Source organism: Lissotriton vulgaris, chromosome 5, assembly GCF_964263255.1.
Source record: "Lissotriton vulgaris chromosome 5, aLisVul1.2, whole genome shotgun sequence".
NCBI classification, from domain to species: domain Eukaryota; kingdom Metazoa; phylum Chordata; class Amphibia; order Caudata; family Salamandridae; genus Lissotriton; species Lissotriton vulgaris.
Window position 1 is genome coordinate 1,468,761,235 of NC_141693.1, and position 25,798 is coordinate 1,468,787,032.

The window sequence follows — 25,798 nt, forward strand, 5'->3', positions numbered from 1 at the left end:
ATGGCTTGTCATTGCCCAGCCCCCCTTCATGCTGATTCTGTCCTCATTCTCTTATCTTAATGTTTCAGGTCCAGGCAACTGTGGTGGGGTTCCTGGCATCTCTTGCTGCAGTGATTTTTGGATGGATCCCTGATGGCCACTTCGATGTTGGCCATGCAGTTCTACTGTGTGCCAGCAGTGTGGCCACTGCCTTCATTGCATCGCTTATCCTGGGTAAGTTAGTGGTCTACTCCATTTTAGAGTTCTCAAAGGCTGGTGAATTGGATGAAAGACTGAGTGATGAATGTGAATCTATGTGCACTTGGACAGGGCGCATCAACACCTATCTTGGTTACAGTGATGCAAGTGGCCGAGCTGCAGCCAATTTACTCTACATTGCATCCTCACTGGTCTTTAAATTATTCCTAATTATCTCCCCTTCAGTTGAGGAACTGTTAATCACTTAGTTGCTTTATCCACCACAAATGACATTTGTAGAAAGTAATTGGGGTGATCACGCTTTTTTTTCTCTTGACCAACCGGTATAAGCAACATTAACAACTGTAGGTGGGCCAAATATTTTTAAAGGGAGACCCTAAATATAAAGTTTTGGTTTTCCTTTATCTAATACATGCACTATTTTTTTTATTTTGGGGGATGAGGGGCAAGGAAGTAGTTCTAGAAAGTGAAAGGGTGCCTGATGCCCCGTCCTTCCAAACTCTTACACTCCTGGTGTTCTCTGGAAGTCTGCTCCATGTGTCGCGGTGTGTGGGGGGGGGGGGGGGGGGGCAGCAATGGTGGGAGCGGTGACTGCAACAACTCCACCCTTGAAGACTGAGTTGGGAGAATTTGTCCCCTTGTTTCAGATGAGCGAACACTCATTAAGAACTCTATTCCATTCTTGAAAACTTTGCTGAAAGGTGACCCCAAATTAAATATTTTTCCAAGGCTTACCATTTAAAGTACCTTATTTGACCATTTGGTAGCCTTTCATGCGAAGTAACATTTATTTTCTTTGAAACATTGACCACCCCAAAATATTTCAATTATCTTTTTTCTCAACAGTTTTATACTCTATTTTTCGTTTGTTTAGATTGGTGTGGACCTTTTCAGGGCAGTGTTTCTTTGTCTAATTATTTGGTGAATGTTTTGAGACACGCTTGCCTATACCACTTTCGCCTTGCTTACTAGTATATAGTCTGCTACTCCTTTTCCTTGTGGTCGACTCTGCTTCATACACTATTTTTAGATCTTCCATTAGCCAAGGCCTTTTTGAATGTTATTATAACTGTAGCTTAATATACTCAAAAGTGCCTTTAACTAACCCTCTTCTTTCTGTTGTCTAGTATGGTCATTCATATTTTCTTCAGCCCACTACAGCATTCAGCAGTGGTTGAGCCCACTTAAGAGCACATACAATAAAATATGGCTGGCAAAATAGGTAAAGATTATTGGGTACGTTTCTACTGATGTCCTTGGCGATGATTTGGAGGTCAGCTGAAAACGCGGTGTTAAATGTATACACCTTAAAGATTTAGAAACCTTTCAGCTGCTTTTTTACTTTCACGTAATTCTACAAAGCTAGTACACAGTTGCACGCTTTCACTCGCCATCACTTACTGGCAAGGTTCTTGCAAAAAGTGGAGAGAAAAACAGTCTATGGGGTGGGGGGGCATGGCATGGCATCTGGACTAACAGTTTGGGCAGTCTGGGTAGAGTTCCTCCATGACGTATGAGATTTCAGCTTTGGAGCAATTTACAGACCCCCAAACCAGACAGTAAATTAGGAATATTTTGGTGCCTTCGCATGAAACTAATTTCCTCTCAATACTAGCAAGAAATGTAAATGGAATACATGCACAATTTTTGTTGTCAGACCTAAAGCATTAGAGGGAAAAAGAGAACCAATACAGATGTTTTCTTGGCAGCAATTTAGAGTGTTGTCTATAAAGAAGGAAGTGTTAGGAATTTAGGAAACGTGTCTGTTTCCTCAAGATGAAATGGGAAATTGTGCTATGTATAAGAGACTGTAACACGTATTTGGGCAATACCAAAATAATGGAGTGTGCTTTTTGCCATGCTGATGGCAATAAAGTCAAATGTTTCAAACGTATTTTGCATATGCATATATTGGGACAAAGTTCCCGGCATGTTGACGAATGTCCACCCTTGCCCCGAGTGCCCGGCTACTTGGGATATCTGGACTCCTAATAATTTTGTCGTATGCAGGCACTGATCATGTGTGAATGCCATGACCTAGGCCAATCTTGCCAGACCGGGTGGAGCACACCATAGCTACCCGCAGTGGTAGAGGGCTTCTGCCCTTATCTGAAGTTGTGACTTGAGCACAGTGGTGCCAGCATATGTTTCACACTTAATAGTGATCAGTGTGAACAGTATTTTTTTCTTAACCTGCATCACTCTGGTTGTGCCTATTAGCCCACTCATGTAAAGTTCTGTGGCTGTGTACTTAACTCGCCAGTGTCTTGTCTTTATAGTGTGTAGCGCCAGATCACGCTTGATACTTGTAGGTAAGTGTGGGGCTTTAGGGTGCAGAACTTGGAGGCCTTTGTATTCCAGTTTGGAAACACCGGGCCTGATCACACTAGGTGAGGACTGACCCCCAATGATCACCTGGCCTGTGCAGTGGGTCACTCAGAATTGGAGTCACTGCTGCTGTGTGGAGTTGGTTCCCCACTTCACCCCCTCTCCCCCGCCCTTCTCTCCCCTCTTCCCCCCCCCCCCCTTGCCACCTTGTGCCAGGAGGAGCTACCATGAAGTAAGGGCTGGCACCCTAGTGAAGAAACACTGTGACCCTTCCTACCCCCCCCCACTCCCTCTCCCTTAACATAGCTTTTCTGAGGTTAACTCTTAAGGCCAAACTCGCACTTTGTCGCAGGTGACTATCGTTGGCCGCATCGGACTATCGCCTACCTATAAAATGGGACCTAAACTTCCTCAGTAGAAAGCCTGGGGCACCCTGGGATACAACCAAGGATGATGCTAGCGTACCGACTCTAAGAGACTATTATTTAGTGTGTTGTCTCTATTCTTTGTGTGCTTTTATTAAAATACTGCTTTTTTTTTTCCTTAAAAGTAAGTATTTGACTTTACAGTCGCCTCTTTGCAGTAAGTGTGTATGTGAAGTCTTGTGCCTATGTATGCCTTACGCCTTCCTCCTTTCAAAGAGCCTTGGACTGCTCGACTCTCTACCACTGAGCAAGTGCGGGAAAGGTAGCACTTGACCCATTTACTCAGGACCCAAAGTCGGTCAGGCTCGGGACATCCGTAGCAGAAGACCTTCACCCCCATGGTTGGGTCCAGTACCTCGTGGCCCTCTGAAAGGGATTTTGACGGCATTCAAACGAAAGCTTTACCTACTTTGATGAGTTTGCCCCTTACACGAATTTGTTCCCGATCACCAGAGTACATCGGAGACCCGTGTAAACTGTCACTTGGAGGTGTTTTTTGGTCCTCGTTGAAGGCTTAGGTTTTGTATAGGTTGTTTTTGGATGAAGGGCGGAAGTAGCCTGTTTAATGGAAAATGGAAATTAAACAGCTGCATGTGAAAAATTAGAGTATTGTAAATAAAAGAGTAAATGCTTTGTTGCTTGCATCGGATGGTGCAGCAGAATTGATGAGAAAAATGTGGGCCCAGAATATTTTTAAAATATTGATTGCATTGATATCTATGACGTGCAATAAATTGGGCCTATAAGCACAACTGTGGGAGAGCAATTGAAACCAAACCCGGCCACCACCTAGTGAAATTGATCCGGTCCCAATTGGACGGAAATTCTAGTTGAGAAAGAAAAATCTGTTCAGTTTGATAAAACGGTACAGCCAGAGGAGTCTGGAACGTAATTGCATTTCTGTTTGCAAAGGTCTTTTGATTGGTACCTCTTTGTTCTGGACTGGCTTGACTGCGCAGCTGTTTGAAGCAACTTATGTGGTCCACATATGAAAGCTTTCACGAATACTACAGAGGGGGGCTTTGGGTCTGCCCACATGTTGGTGGACAGGAGTACGTTTTCATTGGGAAGTCGTTGTGTGCTTCCACTGATGGAGCTTCGCTTCTATGCAGCTGTGACTATTGTATCGCGCTGCTGGAGTCTGGAGCAGTCTGGATTCCTAGAGAAACTTCCCTCTGGAGCAGTATGGATTCCTAGAGAAACGTCCCTCGCACCAATAAAGTATCAACCTTAAATAGAATTAAGCTTTACCTCCTTTCTAGGGCATGCACAGAGAACTTTAATGCTGGTCAAGTTTCTTAGATCAATAAAACGCTTTTTTTTTTCTTTTCTGGCAGCATCACAGATGGGAGGAAGGCAGTCATGAGGGATTGCTGTATTCAATCCCCGCACTCTGATGGGTACCAGTGTGTGCACTTAAATAGGCCTGTCTGTGTCAAGCCAATGGTACTAACTGTAGGAGTTAGTGATTCAAAGGGAAGAGTTAAGATGCTTCTATTAATAATCTGTATTTTACCGAACGTTATGACAAAGCCAGGAGGCCAGACTTGCATAGGAAGCCTTTTATATTGTTTTGGCAACTGTAATGTTGGATAGATTTGTGATGATATAGTGGTATACGGGATGGTTGCTTTGGTGGGAAAAATCATGGCCTGCAGAGTAGATCTTAGTTGGTTATGGTGATACACCAATAATAAAGGTGTTTGGCCTCATTGTTACGAAATATTACAATAAAAGCACTAGGCCTGACCTAGTTAGTTTGAAAACCATATGTTAATGTCAATAGGCATTTAAGGGTGGACTTTTTTTTTTCCTACCATGCTAAAGCCTACAGATGGGTATTTTGTTACATGGAATCTCACAGATTGGGGTTTGGTGTTGGTTACCCCAGCTGACAAACCTGATTGCACTGTGAGAATCCGTATTAGGCTGCCTTTGAACATATAACATTACAAACTCATACAAAACTAAAGATGGCAAAGTAAAATACTACTATGTATGGCTGTTGTCTTGTGGGAAATCGGACACTCAGTACTACAGAATGCCCGATTGGTGCACGGCAAAGTTGTGCCAGATGCCATATTTGTGGTCAGTTTATTTTAGAAAGCTATTGCAAAGGCAGTAGGCCTGGCCTATTTATGGTGTAAAGCATTTGTTAAAACTAATAGGCCCCCAACAGTGAATGGTTATCCCTCTGTTGCAGTCTGTAGCCGGGTATTTTATTATATGTAATCTTTCAGATTACCAGGGAAGGCAAGTGTTTTGCTGTTGGTCACCCATTCTAACAAAAACCTTGGACTGATTTTTGTTCGGCTCTGGGATGTTGTATCTGGTTTTTCTATTTTTGCTTTTGCACATTTGTAATTTTAGAACCGAATGCATGATGGTTACCGGCTTATGGACACTTCAGTAGGCCTATGTTAGTTCGTGTCAAGCCATTAGTAAAGGCTATAGGTATTATCGGATCACTGAAGTTTTTTCCGATTTTCTTAAATGTGATCTGTTAAGTTGTATCCAAGCAACTAGGCCTGCCTTACTTATTGTTAAAAGCATGTGTTAAATCGGCTTTAAAGAGTAGATTGTTATTACACTGTGCTAAAGCCTGTGGTCTGGTATTTTATTACAGAGAATATTGCAGATTTCTTTACTAGGCAAGGGTTTTAATGTTGGTTACCACCCGAAGAAACCCTAGGAAAAGAAAACTTCCAAGAACGATAATCCTTGTTAGACTCTGAGGGGTGTTCTTTATGTCACAGCTGTAATTCTGTACATTTGTAGTTTTGTTATAGGTATGATTGCGTTCTTGGAAAACTTAAGCTCAATACAGCAGGCCTGAGTTGATTATTGTAGCAAGTCCATGATGACAGCCGTAAGCCTAATTGGTTCACTACTAGGAAAGAGTATTTCAGATGTCGTAGATCTGATATGTTTGTAATGAAAGGTTACAACAAAGGAACTAGGCTCGGTGTTTAATTTGTAGAAAAATAAGTGCCACTGCTCAAAGCTCTGATCAAAAGTCGACGCTGGCGCATAGAATACCAATGCAGCCTAGGCTGAAATTCACCGCCTGCCTATTTAATTGGCTACCAGACACTCGCAGCTGTGCTTTTTTACTCTTGTAGGGTCCTTCCTTCTTTCTTTTGTGGGACCCTTTTCCATATTTCTCCTTTCCACTTTGTGCACTTTTCCCCTCTCCTGCTCTCTGGGAAATGTCTGCTGAGGAAAAATAAGCGCTGACCTATTGGAATTGACAGTGCCGGTTTTAGAGTTGGGTTTCCATTGCTTCGCAGGGGGTATTTCCCTGCTGTGCACCAGAAGATGGTTGTTGTTTATGTAATAAAACTATGAACAAAGTCCTTCATCCAAGCAACTGCCTCTGCAGACATTAAGTAAATGGCTCTTCTAAAGCGGCCTTTTCGGTGAACAGTCTAGATCCAGCGATGAGCAAATTCACGAGGGACCCTTGCCCCCCCTGAACATACCCCCTGAAACCGTGGTTGAACATATCCAGGCATATCTTTTGAGCCCTATACCAGTGGCAACATTATGACCTTGCAGTAGGTGGTGTCCAATGCCTAGTTTGCTACAACGTGTCTGTCTTGGATTACTTTGGGCCAGTAAAGCCCTAAGATCCTCCAGGGTGTCGGCAATATCTCGCTGGTCCGGTCCCATAAGCTAAGGAGTGGGTGTACCTTCTCAGAAGACACACTGCATTCAAAGATTGGCAAGAAGATGACTTCCTCAGCTGGCCTAGCTTTGCAAAGGCATTAATAGATCTCAACCCCATAGACTTGGAGGTTTGAAGGAAAGTGTTAGGATTGACTTTACTTGTGGGGCTCTCAAACCTGAAAGCTGTACATTAATAATGCACATGCTTTAATTGCAGAGTTCTGGTGGAAAGTGTGTTTTGAAATAAACGATTGACGTTGAATTGGTCCTTTTGTCGTAGAGACCATACTTCGCTACATTAGAGCTCCTAATGTAAGTGCATCAATACCCTGGTACATCTACTGGCCAGATGCTTGCAGAGTAGCGATATCCAGGGGCAGAGGTCTCGGCCCTAAATCAAACTTTGGACTAAAGAGCTGATTTCGCGACCATGCAGTAGACCATTATTTACCACTTCACCCTCAAGGCAAACTGCAGGATGTGTAGACTGCCCTCAGACAGTACTTGCCCTAAGGAGGACATGAAAGCCCAACACAGGAGATGGAGAACACAAATAGGCAACCAACAACACAAAACGGGCAGCTGAACTAGTCCTACGGTCAGATGAACAGAAATAATAGTGAAGGTTGTAGAAAACAAACTAGACACAAGTACAGTTGGAGGATCCCAGACAGTAAACTAAACTAGAATTGAATACTAGACACACTGCAAGATGTGCTGTTCTCCCAATCAAAACTACATTACTGGTGTGGGGGTTGTTTCTAGACTTGTATCAAGGTACAATAAATGCTATTGATGAATCGACGAAATTTAAATGATAAAATGAAACAATATAAAAGTTACTACAAAAAAAACCTTGCAAGTAACTTAACTGCAGCGAATCTATTCTAAAGTAAAACTGTTCTGTATGACTTTATGGCTATACTTGAAGATACTTTTTCTGGTGTTTGGTTTGAGCCTGTTGCCTAAGTTTCTAATCTGCTGTTTTCGCCTAGGCATGATCATGGTTGGGGTCATAATTGGATCCAGGAAGATTGGGATAAATCCAGATAATGTGGCCACGCCCATCGCTGCCAGCCTTGGAGACCTAATCACCCTCGCCCTGTTATCTGGCATAAGCTGGGGGCTCTACAAGGAACTGAGTGAGTTGATCTTGTTTAGGCATAGAGTGCGCATGTGCTAACCTCACCACTGCAGTCTGTCTGTACAGTTTCTTAAAGTTGCAAACCACTCCAAATTATTTTGCTCTGATGGCTCCGTTTTCGTGGGACTTGTTTTGGTTTGCACAACTTATTACAGACCAATTAAATCCCAGACTATATAGATCTTTAGATTTATATATCTTTTTATCCTTCTGGTTTCCCTCCTTGCATAATATATTAACTCTGGTTTGCCTTCTCAGAGGTCAACGTGTACGTGAACCCCTTGGTGTGTGCCTTCTTTGTAGCACTGCTGCCACTTTGGATCATCATTGCCAAGCGTAACCCGGCCACCCGTGAAGTGCTATACTCTGGGTGGGAGCCTGTGATCATCGCAATGGGAATCAGTAGGTGAGTGGCAATGTTTCAGGAGCTGCATGAACGCTTTTGGGCATGACTCTTTTCTAGGGGCTTAAGGTAAATTCTACTTCCAATATATGTCTGACAGTCTTAAATTCTCTTCTGTTTTTGCAGCATCGGTGGTCTCATCTTGGACAGAACGGTTTCAAATCCGAACTTTGCTGGAATGGCAGTTTTCACACCAGTTATTAATGGTGAGTAGGCTATACGGTCTTGTGTGTGCAATGCGTTTGGAAGTTACCTCATTCATGTTCCTCCAACTATAGTTATGGCGGAAGTGGCTGGAATGAATGAATGCATGCATTCAGGGAGCTGGCATGAGATACTGCAATAGTGAAGGATGCGATGTAACTCAGATGCATGAAGTTAAACCCTAATGCCTATCTGCCACTATATATTTGAAGGTGAGCAGCAGTGCTTAATTTGAGCCGATGGTTTCCGGGGCTCAGCACCGGCACTTAAGCATCAACACCAGCACTTTTCGTGAGCACTAGTGAAGGACACTTTCATTTATGGTAGGCATGGGGAGATTAAGTGATTTCGCCCAGATGTTGAGCCTAGACTCTAACCCTGGTTCTCCAGCTCTGAAGTGGGCAGCTCTGGCCAATATGCCGAATCCTTTCCCCACTTTCAAGGTGAGTAGTTGGTTCTGTTTTTGGCGGTGCTAAGAAGAGAAATGGGCTGGTGCAAGCTGCCTCCTGATGTGATCCCTGGCACTTCTTCTTTTACAAATTAATAACTGGTTAGCAGTGGATGTTTCAGTGTGTCTGTGCCAGAAGCTAATTGGCCTTCTGAATGGCTGGAGACCGACAACCATGGTGGTGGTTGTGTACCAGCGAAATCAGAAACTACCATTTACCCGCTTAGACCTAGATAAATTTATTTCTTAGGGCAAGTAATTGGTGCCGTTAGGCCACCAAGTTTCGCAAACATTTCAAAGTGCCTTTGCGTATGTTGGCCTGCATTTGTGTCTGCTAACCTGGCCGCTTTGCTTATGTCTTTTGTCTTGCGTAAATGTAGGGGTGCCAAAAAAGTAGCATTACTCATTTTTAATTTCCATAGAAATCTTTCCAGTCTTCTACATAAAAAAAAAGTTCAATGGGATTGCAGCAAGCTTGGCATGAAAATAAAACTTACGAGGAAAGGCCTTTGCTTGGTTTGGTGTAAACCCTTTAATAGGATTTCAAGAAATTTGCATTACAAAAATCTGTCGCAGGTTTTATAAGCTTAAAAGTAAGATCTATTGACCGCAGAAAACCTGTTTTAACATTTGCACGTAACTTTAGTGCCATTTGATGAACGTACACAAAGTTTGCCAGACGCTTAGAATGTTTAGTTCACTCTTTGCTTAAATTTGTGCAGATCCATAAAGGCCGAACTTGGTAAAAAAGGGGTGTTCAAAAGCGTATTTGTTAACTGATCATACCATTCTTATGATGACTGTACATGATACTTGGGAGATGTTTACAATGTTCAGCTTCTGTTGGTGTGGCAGGTATTCTGCAGACCCAGCGGGGTGGAGGGACATAAACGTTTTGTTGTGCCAACACAATTTGTTCAGTTTAATCTGTGTGAAATTTGGCGTACTGTTAGCATGGCAAGTTTATTGTCACTTTGGCTTTTTCTGGTTCTTCAGATCCTACGAAGTTAAGAGACTGGGGTAAAAAGTGTCTTTGCTAATAATTTTGATGCAGATTTACATTGTTGTACAATACTTATTTGTCTTGCATCTGGTATGAGTTATGTAAATACCTCCACTGGGTAAAGGAAAAAAATGAAGGTTTTCAAAAATGTTCATTTGCTGTTAACTCGGGCTATGTTTAATGAGTCTGCATGAGAATTTGCAGGTTGTTAGTACAGTTGGATTACTGTAGGATTTCAGGTTCCAGGGATCTCCAGTAAGCGGGGTAGATCAAGCAGATCTGAGTAGGGAAAAGAGAAAACTGGATGGGGGTGAAGGTCGGGGGCAGGAGGGTGTCAACGCTTAGATTGATTAATGGTCTTTGCACCATTTGGTGGACCAGTTGGGTTTAACTTTCAAAACTGCATGTGTGTTTGGATGTTGATTGCTGATGGCAAACCCCAGTTGCACGACTGAAGGTTACCTGCAGCGGTTGTGAGCTGCAAAGTGGGTTGGTGAAGGTTCTGGCCTGTGATTTGATTTTGTAAGTGAATTGCATACAGTTAGCAGAACGAATGTCCCTCTTCTCATTCAAGTGGATTGCAGAGATTGCAGTTCGAGGTCTCTGCTTAGGTCTTACAAAACCGTATAAATGATTATTTTTTAAATATATTATTCTTGCACTACAGCTTAGAATCGTTTTGGGTGAGTGTATTTTAAGATCGGCATTTACTGTTGCTGATGACTGTTGCTGGATGCCTTGATTTATTTGTGCAAAATTTTTATAGATTCACTTCTATGTTGCAGGAGTTGGTGGTAATTTGGTGGCGGTGCAGGCAAGCCGGATCTCCACATACCTGCACATGTTGGAGAAGCCAGTAGAAGGAGTGGTTGTGGTACCGCGCAAGTGCCCAACCCCTTGTGGCACTTTCTTCACTTCTAGTAAGAATACTGCAGTACTTGTATGTAATCTAGTGGGAATGGGTGGGTGGAGGACGGGCCAGGAGAAGAACCTGTGGAGTGTGATGTGGGAAGACGCGGGGTGAAATATGTGCTGAGCCAATATGGAACTTAAGGTTAGACATGAACTGATATATCTCGTGAAGCGTGAATGAAGTCCTCTGGCTATCAATGTTCCTTATTTGGTCACTAATGTTTTCCCTAATTTTATAGGTGTGAACTCTCGCTCAGCCCGGGTGCTTTTCCTCCTGGTTGTTCCAGGGCATCTAGTTTTCCTCTACACAATCGGCTCCATGCAGGCTGGCCACACCACCCTCACCCTCATCTTTGTTGTCTTCTACATGACGGCAGCTCTGCTCCAGGTATGTTTCCAAAAGAACTGTGAACGATTTCCCACAAGTGACTAAGCATCCTATGGAACATTTGATGGGTACTTTTAACTACAGATTCCCAAACTTTATAATATTGAAAGGTGCCAGACTGCTGGAAAAAAATCTCCCAATCAGAACCCTGCACATGCCTGTTGGTGACTTAAAAGTACCCCAGAGTGATTCAGCAAAGCCACATATAAAGTGCCTTTCCAGTGCGCAGATGTCTTTTTCTTTCTGTATTCAACGAGGATCCTTAGTTCTGCTCCCAACTGTTTTTCCTGACCACTCCAAATGTATTCCAGGTAAGAAAATGGAAGATGTTTTTCCATTAAAACAAGCTTTTGATTACTGCAGATATCTGTCCATAACTGCAGATATCTGTCACAGTCCCACACAGCAGGTCTGTGGTGCTTGGGCTCTGGGCACTACTCAATTGTGTGGTAAGTGTGCCCTCATGCATTTAAAGATGATTAGGGAGCAGAAGATTAAGCTCTACATTGCCAAGAATAGGACGTCTGGTTCGATACAGCACTCTGACTCTGGTTCCAAGTTACCTGGTCATTCGCAGTCATACGGTCAGTCTTTGCTATTCTATGTTTTTCAGGAGCCAAAGTCAAAGATTCACAAGAAAACCAAGTCTGGACTCTGTCTCCTCCTGACTCTCAAACTCTAGTAAAGCCGCAAGAGCATTCCTCTAAAGGTTTTGCATCTTTTGACTCAGAGCCAGTCCTGCAATTGGTCCCAATGCACCACAAAGTTCTAGACTGTCATCTTCCCCACAACAAATGGATATCTTCTAGTAGGTAAAGATCTTCTAGGAAGCCATGCTGCAAATTTTGTAGATGCCCTCTGGCTTGTCTTCAGGCCCCACTGGCACCTTCGGGGCATCCAGTTTGACTTTCCATGGTGGGGCCCTCCCCTTACTCAGACTACTCCTCTGGGAACCATTCCTGGGCCCTTAACCACACCAGTCCAGAGGTGCATACTGGCCTCAAGTACATGTCAGTTCCTTCTTGGCTGGTGCTGAAATGGACTTTGCTGGTGCTAATACTGGACTTTGTTCTGAGCACAGTCTTTGACCTTCAACTGACATTGACCGACTCCTGGCAGAAGTTGTTTTTACAGAATAATTAACAACATTACCAGTGATTATTCAGCAATAACTTCAGCCTTTTGAATAGCAATACTGGCAAACCCTAGAAGCTGTATACAATTTCAACTCCTATGTGGTCCAGGGCATTCCTAATGCCCCTCGTTACAATGATGAAGGGCTGTACATGGCATACAAAATGCCAGTATGCTTGGTACCTCACTGGAGACAGAGCTGGATTCACCGCTTGGCCCCCCCAACAGATGGAAGTGCCTCTTTTTCTGTAGTAGTGCGAAGAGGAGCAGTATTGTCTGTACTCTTCCACCTCTGTTTGTGGCTAATTCTTTGCTTGATGTTCCCTTTGGATCAGAAAGTAAGCATTGTGGCCCACCTTCATTTGCTTCTGTAGTTGTCCAGAACAGTTTACTCCTTTTTAAATAAGCCTTCAACAATCGTATTCAGACAGTGTTCGTCTTCGAGGAAGACCCTTTTTCTTTACATTGTGAGCTTAATGGAATTCAATCTAGGAGAAGGTCTTAACCATGCAGAGGAGAGAATCAATCAATCTCGGTATTGTAAGCTTGCTACTCGCACGTGAGGGTCTCAAGGCGCTGGGTGTGTAAGCTGCTCTGTTCAGTCATAGACACAGGTTTTGATTGTATTCTTTAAGCTATTCAGAGAGGGGGCGCATCTGATGACTATCGAGAGCTTGTTCCAGGTCTTGGCCGCAATGTAAGAAAAGGCTCTTCAGTCCATTCTGGCTCTACTGATGTGCGGTGTTTTGGTGAGGGCGGCGGATCGGCGGTTTCTCTTGGGTGTGTGGAAGGAGATTCTCTCATTGAGGTATTGGGGTCCGGTGTTGTGGAGGCATTTGAAGGTGTGGGTGAGTATCTTGAATGTTACTCTCTCTCTCTCAACGTGTAGATGTTGAAGAGCGTAGGGCCTGAGTGACTATCCTTGAACTACTTTGCCGTTGATCTCTGTGGGTTCGGAGAGGAAGGGAGGCAGTCTTATTGTTTGGGTCCTGCCGGTGAGGCAGGAGCAGAGCCATTTGAGGGCGGATCCCCGTATCTCAGCGTCGTGGGGTCTGGCGGTGAGTTTGCGGTGGGAGACTGTGTCGAAGGCTGCGGAGAGGTCTAGTAGCATCAGGGCCATGGTGTGGCCTTTGTCAAGGAGGGTGCAGATGTCATCTGTGGCGACGAGAAGGGTGGTCTCGGTGCTGTGGTTGCTGCGGAATCCCGATTGGGAGGGGTCGATGATGAAGTACTCTTCGATGGATTTCATTAGTTGGGCATTAATGGTCTTCTCTATGACTTTGGGTAGGAGGGAGATTGGTCGGTAGTTTGAGGTCCGAAGGTTCTGCAGAGGGCTTCTTGAGCAGGGCCTTGACTATTGCTCATTTCCAGTCAGGGAAGATGCCAGTTTCGAAGATGGTGTTGATAGTGCATTGTAGTTCTAGTGCAATGACGGCGGCTCTGTGGAAGATGTGCAGAGGGCAGGGGTCCGTGGATGCCTTTCGTGGTCTATGTGGTGGCTGGCGTTCAGGGGGAGACAGTGGGTTAGCTGGCGTTGTTGTTGGTGAGAGTGGTTTCGGAGTCCAGTGTCCGTTTGTTGAAGTTGTCATAGAGGGACTTAATTTTCAAATGGAAGTAGGAGCTGAGCTTGTTGCAGAGGTCCTGGGATGGGGTGGTGTCTGTGGCCTCGCTGGAGGTGGTTTGGTGGATTTGTGGATGATGCTGATGAGTTCCTGGCGTTGGGTGTGAACTTGTGAGATGGTGGTATTCTGTCATGGCGTTCTTGTATGTGGTGCGGTGGTCCAACGTTTTGCGGTTTCGCCAATTCTTCTCGAGACTTCTTCAGGTGCGCCTGGATTCTTGAAGATCGGCGGTTTATCAGGTGGCTTTCCTGGAGCGTTGTCTGTCGGGGTGCGAGTTCGTTAGTGCAGTTGGAGAAACATCGGTGTAATTCTTTGGCTGCAAGGTTGTTGGCTGACGTTGAGGGGTCATCGTGGTTGAGGGTGGAGTTAAGGGGAGCTTCTCTGTGACCTTGCTCCAGTTCCTTCGCGGTGGGCGGGGTACAGGTTTGGGGGCGATGGTTTTGATTTGGAAGTGTACGCAGTGGTGGTCCGTCCAGAGGGGTTGCGTGGTGTGGCTGAAGTGGATCTAAGATTGGGTCGAGGGTGTGTCTTGCCTTGTGGTCGGGGGTGGTGACTAGCTGTTTCAGTCCGAGGTTGTCCAGGAGGGTGGAAGAGTTTGGGACGTTGAGGTTGTCTAGGTGGAAGTTGAGGTCTCCGATGAGTATGTAGTGTGTGGAGGCGATGGTGTGACAAGGTCTGAGATGGTGGTGAATGCAGTTCGGGGTCCCAGGGGCCTGCAGGCAGGCATGCCGCGTTTGGTGGATCTGGGGCTGGTCTGTATCTGGAAATTGAGGTGCTCTGTGGTGCACTGGGAGTCGCTTGTGGCGGAGGTGGTGAGTCTGATGGATGGCGAGTAGTCCTCTTGGGCAGTTGGGCGGTCTTTCCTCTAGATCTTGTATCCGTTGGGGATGGCGGAGGTGGTCCAGGTTTTCATGAAGGCAAGGTGGTGTCTAGGTCTCAGATCTCTATGGCGTGTTTGTGCAGGGAGCGCATGTTGAGGAAGTTGTACCTCAGGCCTACTGGGTGCTGGTGTTTAGCATAATGGTGCCAGTTGTCGGGGTGTAGAGGGTGGTCCAGGTTCGGCGGCCGGGGAACTGGCTGTGGGTGGATTTTGGTGTAGACAGATGGCAGTTGACGTTTCTTCCAGGGTTAAGTGAGAGTAGGACGGTAGAATTGTAGAAGTGGGTGGTCGGACATCCAGGGTCTCTGGTGCTGGTTGCAGACGGGCTTGCCTTTGGCGTGCCAGCGGTGTGGCTGTGCAGCATCTGCCATTAAATGTGGGATCTGGGGAGCTCAACTGAGGCGGAGTGGGAATGACAGGGGGAGGGGCCACAGGAGAGCAGCGGCGGGGAAAGAGTGGTGTGAAACCTGATACGGAGGAGAAACTAGGGCACAAAACTAATAACCACTCTTAAAGAAACCACATCTTGATATGGAAGAACCTAAAAGCTACCGGCCCATCGCCAATCTACCAGTTCTGGCTAAAATAGCCGAAAAAGCTATGAACAAACAGCTCTCCGCTTTTTTAGAGCAACATCATTTACTTGATGAAACCCAGTTTGGCTTTCTCCAATTCCATGGGACAGAGACGGCTTTGATCAAGGCAGCGGATGACATCAGACTCATCCGTGACACTGGGGGCACAGCGGTCTTGATACTGCTTGATTTATCTGCAGCTTTCGACACGGTCGATCATACTACCCTGATTGACCGTGTCGAATGCTTGGGTGTTCAAGGGACTGCCAGTAAACTTCTGGCCTCCTTTTTGGCTGATAGAACCCAGGTAGTCACAATGGGACCATTTCACTCGTCCACCTTGTCTCTGCCATGTGGAGTACCTCCAGGCTCATCCCTAAGTCCGACACTCTTTAAGATCTATGTGTCGGACTTAGCCAATGTCATTCGGGCTTATGGGATGAGCCTTACTTCCTATGCAGATGACACCCAGCTGGTCCTAGCCATCAAGAACAATGGCTATAAAGTAGCGGACGATCTTAAATCAGGCATGGTAGCAATAGAGAGCTGGATGGCCTCCAATTGTTTAAAGTTAAACTCCGATAAGACGGAAGTAGTCCTCTTTGGACCGCTAACACCAGAGTGGTCATCCAATTGGTGGCCTTCCTCCTTAGGCCCCCCTCCCGAGCCTGTTAGCAAGGTGAGGAATCTGGGTGTCATTTTTGATGATCGCCTTACGTTTCACCTACATGCTATCCAGATCACCTCCTCAGCCTTTTTTAAACTGAAACTTATTTAAAAAAATTCTCCCTTTTCTCCCAGACAAAGCCGGTAAAACTCTGGTCACTTCCCTTGTGTTGTCCACTTTGGACTATTGCAATGCTTTATTCCTCAATGCACAAGAAGGAGTCTTAAACAAACTGCAAATAATACAAAATTCAGCTGCCAGGCTTTTGGGAAATATTCCCAAATATCACTCTGCCTCCAATACCATCAAAGAGCTGCATTGGCTATCCATCAAAAATAGAATAAAGTTTAAGACTCTATGCATCGTGTATAAGACTTTGCATAATCTAGGACCGGCTCATCTCATCCGCAATTTGATTCCCTACCGCCCGTCCAGAACACTACGCTCCTCTTGTTCAGACGATCTTGTGGTTCCCCGTACTAAAACGGTTTCATGGGGTGACAGAAGATTCCTAGTGTCGGCTCCAGTTGTGGAATACTCTGCCCCATGTGATCCAAGCCAGTCCATCTTTATGGTCTTTTCGTAAGCAACTTAAAACCTGGCTCTTTAATCAATAGATCCCGCTCCTCCTCCCAGGGTAAATAATTCAGATACTTAGCGCCGAGACGCCTACGGGCCTTTGTTTGCGCTTTAGAAATATAAAAAAATAATTAAATAAGGGCAGAAAGTCAGACAAGCACAGAAATGACCATTAACAATGCACTGAAGACCGACAAGATACAAAAGGCACGACAAGGCAGACAGACAACAGTGGAACTGAAGAGCAAGGCTCTCCCACTGGACACCAGGGATGAGGCGCAGGCAGGAGCCTGTGGGTGGAGGAGGGCCTTAAAAACCTACCAGACCCGTATCTGCGGCAGAGGCACAACAGCGGTGCTGCTGGGGGAGAGAGCCGGTCTCTAATCAGGAGGTCAAAGCTTGAGTCCAGTGGCAATAGTTCATGACCACTCCGCATTGACCGTACCTTCTTCTTCAAACTATCTTCAATAGATCAATGGGTTAAAGAGCTGGCTACAGTGATATTTGTGTATCCTCTAAATAGTGTAAAAGAAAGTTAGGATTCCAAGAGGGAACACAGGGCTCGAAAAAAAAAAAAACTAGTACCATTGATTACAGTAAAAATGTATAGTCTTCTTGAGTGAAAGACAATTGAGCTGTAGTCCTTGTGGGTTCCTACACCTACTAGTCATCCAGAGCGTTTCATTACAGAAGGAAGGGCAATATGGGAAAATCTGCCCCTTAACTAAAGTGAAAAAAATACCATGGAAAAACAAATCTAGCCATTCGCACTAGTCCGGGGCTGGGAAGGAGATTGCTGGGATAAGGGGGCTCGAGTAGTGAAGGGCAGGGGGGGATTAGATCAGACCCTCACTGGAATGTTCAGAGTACAGTTTAGTGAGCTGGAGGTAGGAGAGGCAGTTGTCCCAAAATCAAAAGAACTGTTGAAGGACCTAAAAAAATAAGCTATTGTAATAATGGGGTTTCTTTGCTTTCTTGTGGATTCACGTGGAGATCTGATCAAGCCCATTGGTAGCCTATAGAGACCAAAGGACTTGCCTTCCAGTGCTCTTCCTTGACCAGATGTGATCACAGGGAAACCACACCATCTAGCCCCCTGTGCTAGGCAGATGCTTTGCTAAGTGGCCACTTAACTCCATTGTAAGCATTCTTCTGAAGAAAAGTGTGATTATTTTGTACTGCTCCAAAAAACACCGCCCAGCTATGTATTTAATAATAAATCAGATGGTCGGAATTGTGCACTTCATGACACGAACTAGGTAGCATGATCTCGTGTTTTTCCTCGGTACTTGCGTGTAGTAAATCTATTAATGGGTATTTTGCATGTTTTTCATTCCTAACCAGAAATAAAGATTGGTAGTTGCAACTCCATTCTCAGTGTTTTGGTATTCGAAGCTCTAGTAAGAGTTAGAAAGATCACGCATAATCTGTTACTACTATAAACAATATGTACGTAATCTAGAGGCCATGGGTGAAACCCTTGGCATGCCCATAGATTCACTTCTAAGCCTACATGAAATGCAGCTTTATTAAACCCTATACCCTAACATGTCAGAGGATGGTAATCCTATCCCAAAACATTGTGATTTTGTAATTGCAGCAGGTGTTCAAGGCCATCGGTCCTGGTTTTTCATAGGCATGCACTGTCATCAAGTGCACCTTCTCCATTGCTTGTAACGCTGTCTCTTTCATCGCAGGTGCTGACACTGCTCTATATTGCGGATTGGATGATCCACTGGATGTGGGGCCGTGGCATGGATCCCGACAACTTTGCCATCCCGTACTTGACTGCACTGGGTGACCTTCTTGGGACAGGCCTGCTTGCCTTGAGCTTCCACGTCCTCTGGCTTATTGGGGACCGAGACACAGATGTTGGGGACTAACTGCCCTCCCAACTTCTATTCGTACCACTTTGTTCACACGTGGACTCATGGACTCTTTGTGGCGAACAGTTCTCATTATTTTTCAATGGGGACTTTGCTCAGGGCTGCTACTGAAACTTACTATTTGTACAGACGATTTTCCCTCCTCCCGCAGGAAAGCTGCAGGTGATGTAAGGGAAAATCAGGAGAATGTCGCTAAACGTACCCAAGCTGTGACTGTCTGCGTGTGCCTCAGCCTTTTCTAAACATTGACTTGTCTGTCTGCCTGGTTTCTCTATGTGCCAGCTGGTCTCTCAAAGCCGCAAACTGTGCAGGTGGACAGAGGTGGTCACTAAGTGCAATTACTGAATATAACGATTTCCAGGCCTTGAACTTTTTTGAATTCTATTCTAGCCTTCAAAGAGGTTAAGGGCCCTGCATTAGTGGTGGTGCTGCCCATGCAGTGTTGGCTAGTCTCACTTCAAGATGCACTTTTAGGTATCCTCCTTGTCTTCTCAGTCACTAAAATGCACAGTGCAAACCTCAACAACCCGAAGATCTTCCTAGCAACTTTCTGGAAATGTCGGCTTTCTTTGAATTTGAGCTGGGGTGTAATGTGGCTTGGCTTACACGATTTCTAGGCAATTGCTGATTCTTAGTCCATGTTCTCATAACTGAGGTTCGGTGGTGAATTGCATTACCCAACTTCTTGCCTCAATAACACTAATACTATAACTTCATGTGCTGCTCTAAATATTAAGGAGGGATCTGAGGTCAGTAACAAACAGCTGATGCCTTGAGGCACAGGAACAAAGTAATGGGAATTCAGGAACAAAGGTATGGGCGGGTGTGTTGTGACTCCGGAGAGGTAGTTCGGAGGATGGAATGTGTGGGCTAAGCACACTGCGAAATAGACTTTCTACCCCAATGGGACCTGAAGACTTGGGTTATAGGGAATGAGAAATGGAATACTGGAGTTGTGCAAGTCTTTGCCACATCACACAGAAGCTCAGGAATATGGGAGCATGCACGGTGGCTGTTCCAGTGCTGGGGACAGCATGTGTTTAGGTCTGGAACAAGAGGACCTTGAGGTGTAGTTAGAGTCAATGACTCTCAATGGCAGTCTGTTGCTATTCATTCGTGATGCCTGGTCATTGTTTGGCCCAATTACTGTTTTAGGTGTTTATTTGCTTATCCTCCCAGTTGCTAGTTTGACCGAGTCGAGATGTTTGGAGCTTGAACAACATACACTCACCTAAAATGTGTGCCATCCTTTTTATGTAGTATTATTTGCCCAAAATGAAGAATTATGACCGTGTTTGTGGGGGTAGGGATGTGTGATTTTTGTCCACTGATGGAGTCTTCCTTCAGGAACGAGCCTTAAGAAGAAGGAACCCTTAAACGGAGAACCAGTGCAGTTTAACATCTCGTCACTGAGGGCAGGGATATTCTTAGGGCGGTTGTACTCTTCAGTGGTGTCCAAAATCCATGAATGTGAGTTTCAATGTTTATTACAGAGTTTGCTCTTCCTGCCAAATAATGGTAGGCTTGTGATCCGCTGGCACGGGGTGTGGGTAAGAATGATAGGTAACTGGAGAGGAACAGAACCGTAGTGTTGAAAGTGTGTTCAGGCTCATACGTGAGCCTGGGCTGGTGGGGATTGGGAGTGAGTACTGCTGTAGTCTGGCTGGAATTTAGGCATACGAGTGTCTGTCCTTTTCCAACTTGCAAAGGTTGATGGTGCAGATATTTGTGGGGAGGGGGCAGGCGCGGAGATATTGTGTCCTTATAAGCCCAGGGCATTTTGCAATTACTATACAAGTGCTCCTTCCGTCAGTGCTGCAATGCCTCCTGGTAATTTAACTCCCAGTATCTGAGCCGCACAGTGGGTTATACTACTGCTGCGTCAGCAGAATCACGATCCCCAAATTCAAGGCAATTTGTTGCATGGTCTGATTTAATACAGAGAACCATGGTGTGCAAGAGGTGTTCGTGCATGCAGGAAATAAGTGAGCATTTTCGCTTTGGGAAGGGGTTGGACTTCTTAAGGGTGTATTCACAGAATTTGGGGGATTAGAGCCAAGAAGTAAAATTGCTTAAAGTATCTCAAAAGAACGAGTTTTGAGTTTAAAACGTTTCACTATGTTTCGGAGTATATTTTTCTCCATCTTCAAGGTTCTCGGGTTTTGGGTATAAGTATTTAATGGCACTTAATCGGTGTCATTACGAGGGGTTTGTATTATTTCCAAATAGAAAAATAATCTAAATAGACAACCCTTAAAACAAGGCTGTGAAATGTTCTGCAAGAGCCAAAGATCAAACGAATGCATCTTCTGCGCACCCGGATTCGTGTGACCGTCCCCAATGTATTCTTTTTATAAAGCTGTTAAGTAGCGGTGCTGTTCCTGCATTCGTGCCTTCGCTTCGGTGCTCCTACTTGCCATATCCGCTCATCCTGACATTCAAGAGCATGAAGACCTTGAAAAAGAACTGAACCAGCCCAGTGAAGGGGTTGGCATTAACACCAAAGCCACACAATACAGATTAGACCTTTATAGAAGTGAGGCATTCCGAACAAGGCCCGGGGTGGGATGTGCTTCATTCTTCGAGAACCTCATGCCACTGGACCGGAGGGGGGGCACTCCCCGTCTTATAGGTTTGTGCAGTGGGATGGGTTCGGTGTGATGTTCAATTATGGCATTCTTTGTGATGCTAACCCAATAGCGGATCATGAAGGAGGCTAAAATGTGAATCTCATTACGTGTAAATGTTTTAATGTTCGGAAAAAAAAGAGTGCCATGCAAAAAAATCAGTATTTGTGCCAAGCAGTGTAATTGGCAAATTCTTTCAAATTAAATTAAGTTTCTCCACATTGAGTGACTAGCCATTCCCCACCCGATCATTACCGATTTTCTTTTAAATTTGTTCTTTTCATTTGCACAAGTAACTGTCCTTATGTCTTGCACCTTTCGTCTTGGTGTTCCAGAGGTGCAGTTTTTTGGTGTTGACTCCTGGGGAATAACTAGGAATTTTTGTCTGAGATTCTCAGAATTGACTCTTGTGTCTTAGCTGTTCAACCTTGATGTCTTTATCAGTGCACTCTTAAAATGGAAATAGTCTATGCTGGTCTGAAGGACTGATGCGTTGGAGCATGCGTGCATGCTGCAAAGGCACCCATAACATGGCTGCCACGTTGAACTGCTTTAAAATGGGTGCAGAAGAGCTGGAATGGTTTACAAGTCGGACGGAAGGCCAGACCCATGCATGGATTGGCTTAAAGGTCCTGAAGGTACAGCACATTTGCATCCATTTTGTCTGTGAGGCTTATAGCTTTGTATTCTTTCTTGATTGTTCTAATAATTTGCAGGGATCATGAGATGCGATCGACCAGTGTGGGTGTTTTGTTACCTGCATGTTTTGTACTATCATGCACTTGAACGTTGTCCGATCTGGAAGCAGATGTCAGTTCTATTTGTACTTGTGTGCATTCGGCAAGCAAACTGACTTAACAGAGGTCTTTAAAAGTAATTATTTATATGTGCAATTTACTGAATTGACAAATGGTCTGCTACTAAATTATATTTGGTATAATAAAGATGTTTATTTAAAATATGTTTGGTTGTAGATGTTTCCCTCACCCTCTCTTTTCTAGGGTTGGTGAATTCTTGTCTGGTGTAGGAAATAGTCTCTATTACTGTAAAGAGACCCCAGCAAACTCTAAAACGTTTTCATGGTATTTCAAATATATTTAGGTATTACAGAAACTAACTCTTTTTCTGACCATTCATGTTCTTTGATGTTTGTCTTTAGCTGTCCACATGTATAACCTCAATTTCTGGATCTAGTCCAAGCTTCCATCTTGGCTTTTCCTTCCAACCCATCATATGGCTGACTTTTTCCAGCTTTAGACTGCCTTGCATCCTTTCTCCTATTTTCCTAATTTTGCGTTAAGCTTTCTTTGATCTGCTCACACCTTGCTATTAAAACTATGTTGGCAGCAGATGCACATGCCATGAATACTTCTGCCACCTAATGTTGGTCTCGGACAACACAAATGATTTTTCTTTGAAGAAACATTGAGTTACAGATGTGACTCCTACCCAATGAACATGAATAAGATTGCTTTTGTTCTATATATTTTTTTAATTTATTTACAATTAGGTTTTGATGCATTTGTCAATGGCTCTTAGATTAATACGTTGTTTTTGGCTATTTCAATCCCAACTGTTCTACTCCTCAAGACTAACGACTGGACAACAACCACTGCATACTTTTCTCCTGACTGGTAGACCACTGTTCTTTGGATGTCATTGATGCCCAGGTGAACAATACCACGGTCACCGTCTTGGTAGAGTCCTCTTTGTACTCCACGGAGCTCACCTCCTAGAACGCATAGGAGGAGTTGATGAAGCACACACCCTTACAGTTCTGCCCACAGTGCAATGTATAGTATCTCTGGGTGAACTGCCATGGCGTGTACAACCTCTGCCTCAACCATAACACAACCATGTGTGATTTAATTGTGTGCAAAAAACTGTAAAGTACTAAAGAAATAGGCGTTAAGCGTGCCTGAAGATTCAGCAATAGCCATCTTCAAAGCACTTGACTTCCTACGGCAAACTGAAAACATTCTGCATAGAGGACCATTCAATACTCGGGCCAGAGTCCTTGTCCTGGAGTGCTTCTGAGGGGAGATCAGGAGAGGTGCATGTAAAGCATTGGCACGGCACAGGGCGGTTCTTGAGTCCTCTTCATTTCTGACCCTAAGGAGTGCTTAGCATTTAGAAAAGGCTTTGGAGCAGAGGACATTCCCAACAAAGGTGAAGAGGTTGATGGCTGCGGTTCTACACCACTGTCGGTACCTATGGAGGACTTGCAGGTGGAGTTCCCGCTTGTGGACTGGTTGATGCTTCCTGCTTGACAGGTTTGCAAAGTAGCTGTCCACCCCTGGAAGATGTTCTGCCAGGAGATGGATCTTGTGTTTGATTGCCTACTGCCATATTTATTGTGCCAGCACAGACAATAGGGGGTTGGGGTACGGGTCAGAAGGGGCCTATATGGAATAGATCACTTTCATATTATCCATACTTACAAGGACCACCTTGCGTAGACCAGTGAGTAAAAGGTATTCAGAGCTAGGTGAATGGCTATATCTATATCTATATCTATATCTATATCCATCCTACTGGCAGTCGCCAGTAGGTATATATAGTTAGGATTTTTTTGAATAGGGATTTCTGAAAATTCTAGGTTGAATAACTTTGGCGTTGATGGACGGAATTGGCTGAAAATTTCAGGAAAATGGCACATTTTGTTTCTGAGCGTCCCCTGAAAGTTTGGGGGGGTTTCGTCAAGCTGGGGCCGAGAAAAAAGGGGGTCCCAAAACGTGTTTTTAACATGGAGTTTTCCATAGGGCGGTTAGACTCACTTTTAGCTCGAACGGCTGAATGGATTTCTATGAAACTTGGCAAAATTGTAGAGACTGTTTGCCCGATGTCTTTGCTAGGTCTCACGATATGTGCTCCAGTGGATTTTGAGAAATTAACTTTAAAAAATATATATATATCTGTGACAGCGTCCCGGTTAGTGCCCCGGTTCGCGTACCATAAGCGTAACGGAACTTCGCAAGGAGAAGCGGATTGGCTCTCCGGTGACTCTAAACAGTCCGGAGCGGCCGCCATCTTGTCTCTCGGTAGGATCGCGAGACAAGAGGTGGAAATAAACTAAGGGGGAAATGAATGAAAGGGGCAAGGTAGACCCCTCCTGACCCTCTAGGATTGATGTGGGGGCTATTAAAGGGCCCCGCGGGGCAAAAAAATAAAATACATATTTTTTCGATTTTTCGCGGTGGAAGTGCTACCTGGTACGCGAACCGGGTAGCTCACCGGTAGCGTAACGGGAGTCCGCCATCTTGTGTTTCGAACAAATTTAGTCACAATATGGAGGATAAACAATGTTGGGAATGGGTATAAGGGGGCACGGGAGACATATCCTGACCCCCTAGGTTTTCTGAGGGTGGCTGAGGAGGCCCATATATGTAAACAAAAAAACCCACCTTTTTTCAAATTTTCACACGGTTAGCGCCCCGTCCGCGCACCGGGTAGCGTTCCGGAAAGCGTTTCAAGGGGAAAACCAAGGGAAATAGTAAAATAATATTTTAGACTGCTTTGAGGTAGGGTAGCTCTGAATAGAGCTGTTGTGTTGTGTGGGTGATGTAAGTACCAACATGTAGGTACCAATGAAGAGTCTAAAATTCAATGTACACCGTCTCCTCTGTAGATATTTTGTATGTTCTAATATGAGTTATTTAAATGTAAATGTGTGGAAAAGCACTTCATGCTTTAAAGCAATTGTATTTTTGAACTGATTGTTCTTTCCTCTTAGTCCTTTTTTTTTTTTTCCCACACTCTTCTTCAGCATGATAGTTGATGAATTCGTTCCCTCAAAAAATTTATATACATTAAAAAATTATATTAAATACATATAAAATATATTTTTCCTTTTAAAAGAGTACATTTTACAGCTTTTGATATTTGCTATTAAAAAACCATTGAAATTCACTGAAAAAACCATAGGTTATAGACCATATATAGTTGGGAATTAGCATTTACAAAACCTTGAACATTCACTGAAAAAACCATAGGTTATAGACCATATATAGTTAGGAATTAGCATTTACAAAACCTTATTTTACTCACACAACCATTGAAATTCGCATATATAGTTAGTTGCACAAACTATATATCGCGCACCCGCAATCCACTGCTGATCATGTGACATATTATATCATTCATGACCTGGTCAGTGACATCACTGATGACATCACTGATGACATCTCAAATGACATCACTGATGACAACATCCAGTGACTGTATGTTTCTGTAAAGTTAAAATATGTCTTACATATTGAAGAATGAGTGGATGTGTAAGTGTCTGGATGAAAGATTTAGTAGGTGCATGACTGACTGTATGAGTGAGTGATTAAATGTCTCACTGAGTGCATGGGTTAGTGACTAAACTGTCTTAATTTGTGCATCATTATGTCTGTTCTGTAAACTGCTGCATGTGTTGATCAGTAGCTATATGAGTAACTAAATGGGTTATTGATTGGTTGCCCAAGTATTTGTATGGGAGACTGAGTGTGTGTGTGGGTGGCTGGGAGGTGTATGACTCTGTGCATAGATGTGTGAGCAGTTGATTCACTAGATTTATGGGTTCAAAAGTGCATGTGGAAACAGCTGTATGGGCGGTTGACGGTGTGCATGAGTGTATTGGTGAGTGAATGGATATCTCAGTGCTACATGTCAAAGTAAGTACATATGTAAAACACAGTACATGTGAGAGTTGACTTATATAA

At 44.3% G+C, this 25,798-nt stretch overlaps 1 protein-coding gene across 1 annotated transcript in view; it reads left to right on the forward strand.

The window, feature by feature from the left end:
* Nucleotides 1-22,051, forward strand: part of SLC41A1 (solute carrier family 41 member 1) — an 80,462-nt gene extending 58,411 nt beyond the window's left edge. Inside the window, exons 4-10 of the mRNA XM_086923427.1 lie at nucleotides 69-213; nucleotides 7,616-7,762; nucleotides 8,023-8,170; nucleotides 8,294-8,373; nucleotides 10,608-10,742; nucleotides 10,974-11,122; nucleotides 18,277-22,051. Coding sequence (XP_086779553.1) covers nucleotides 69-213; nucleotides 7,616-7,762; nucleotides 8,023-8,170; nucleotides 8,294-8,373; nucleotides 10,608-10,742; nucleotides 10,974-11,122; nucleotides 18,277-18,462 — 990 coding nt within the window. The 3' untranslated portion in view covers nucleotides 18,463-22,051. The remainder of the gene's footprint in view (nucleotides 1-68; nucleotides 214-7,615; nucleotides 7,763-8,022; nucleotides 8,171-8,293; nucleotides 8,374-10,607; nucleotides 10,743-10,973; nucleotides 11,123-18,276) is intronic.
* The last annotated feature ends 3,747 nt before the right edge of the window (nucleotides 22,052-25,798 follow it).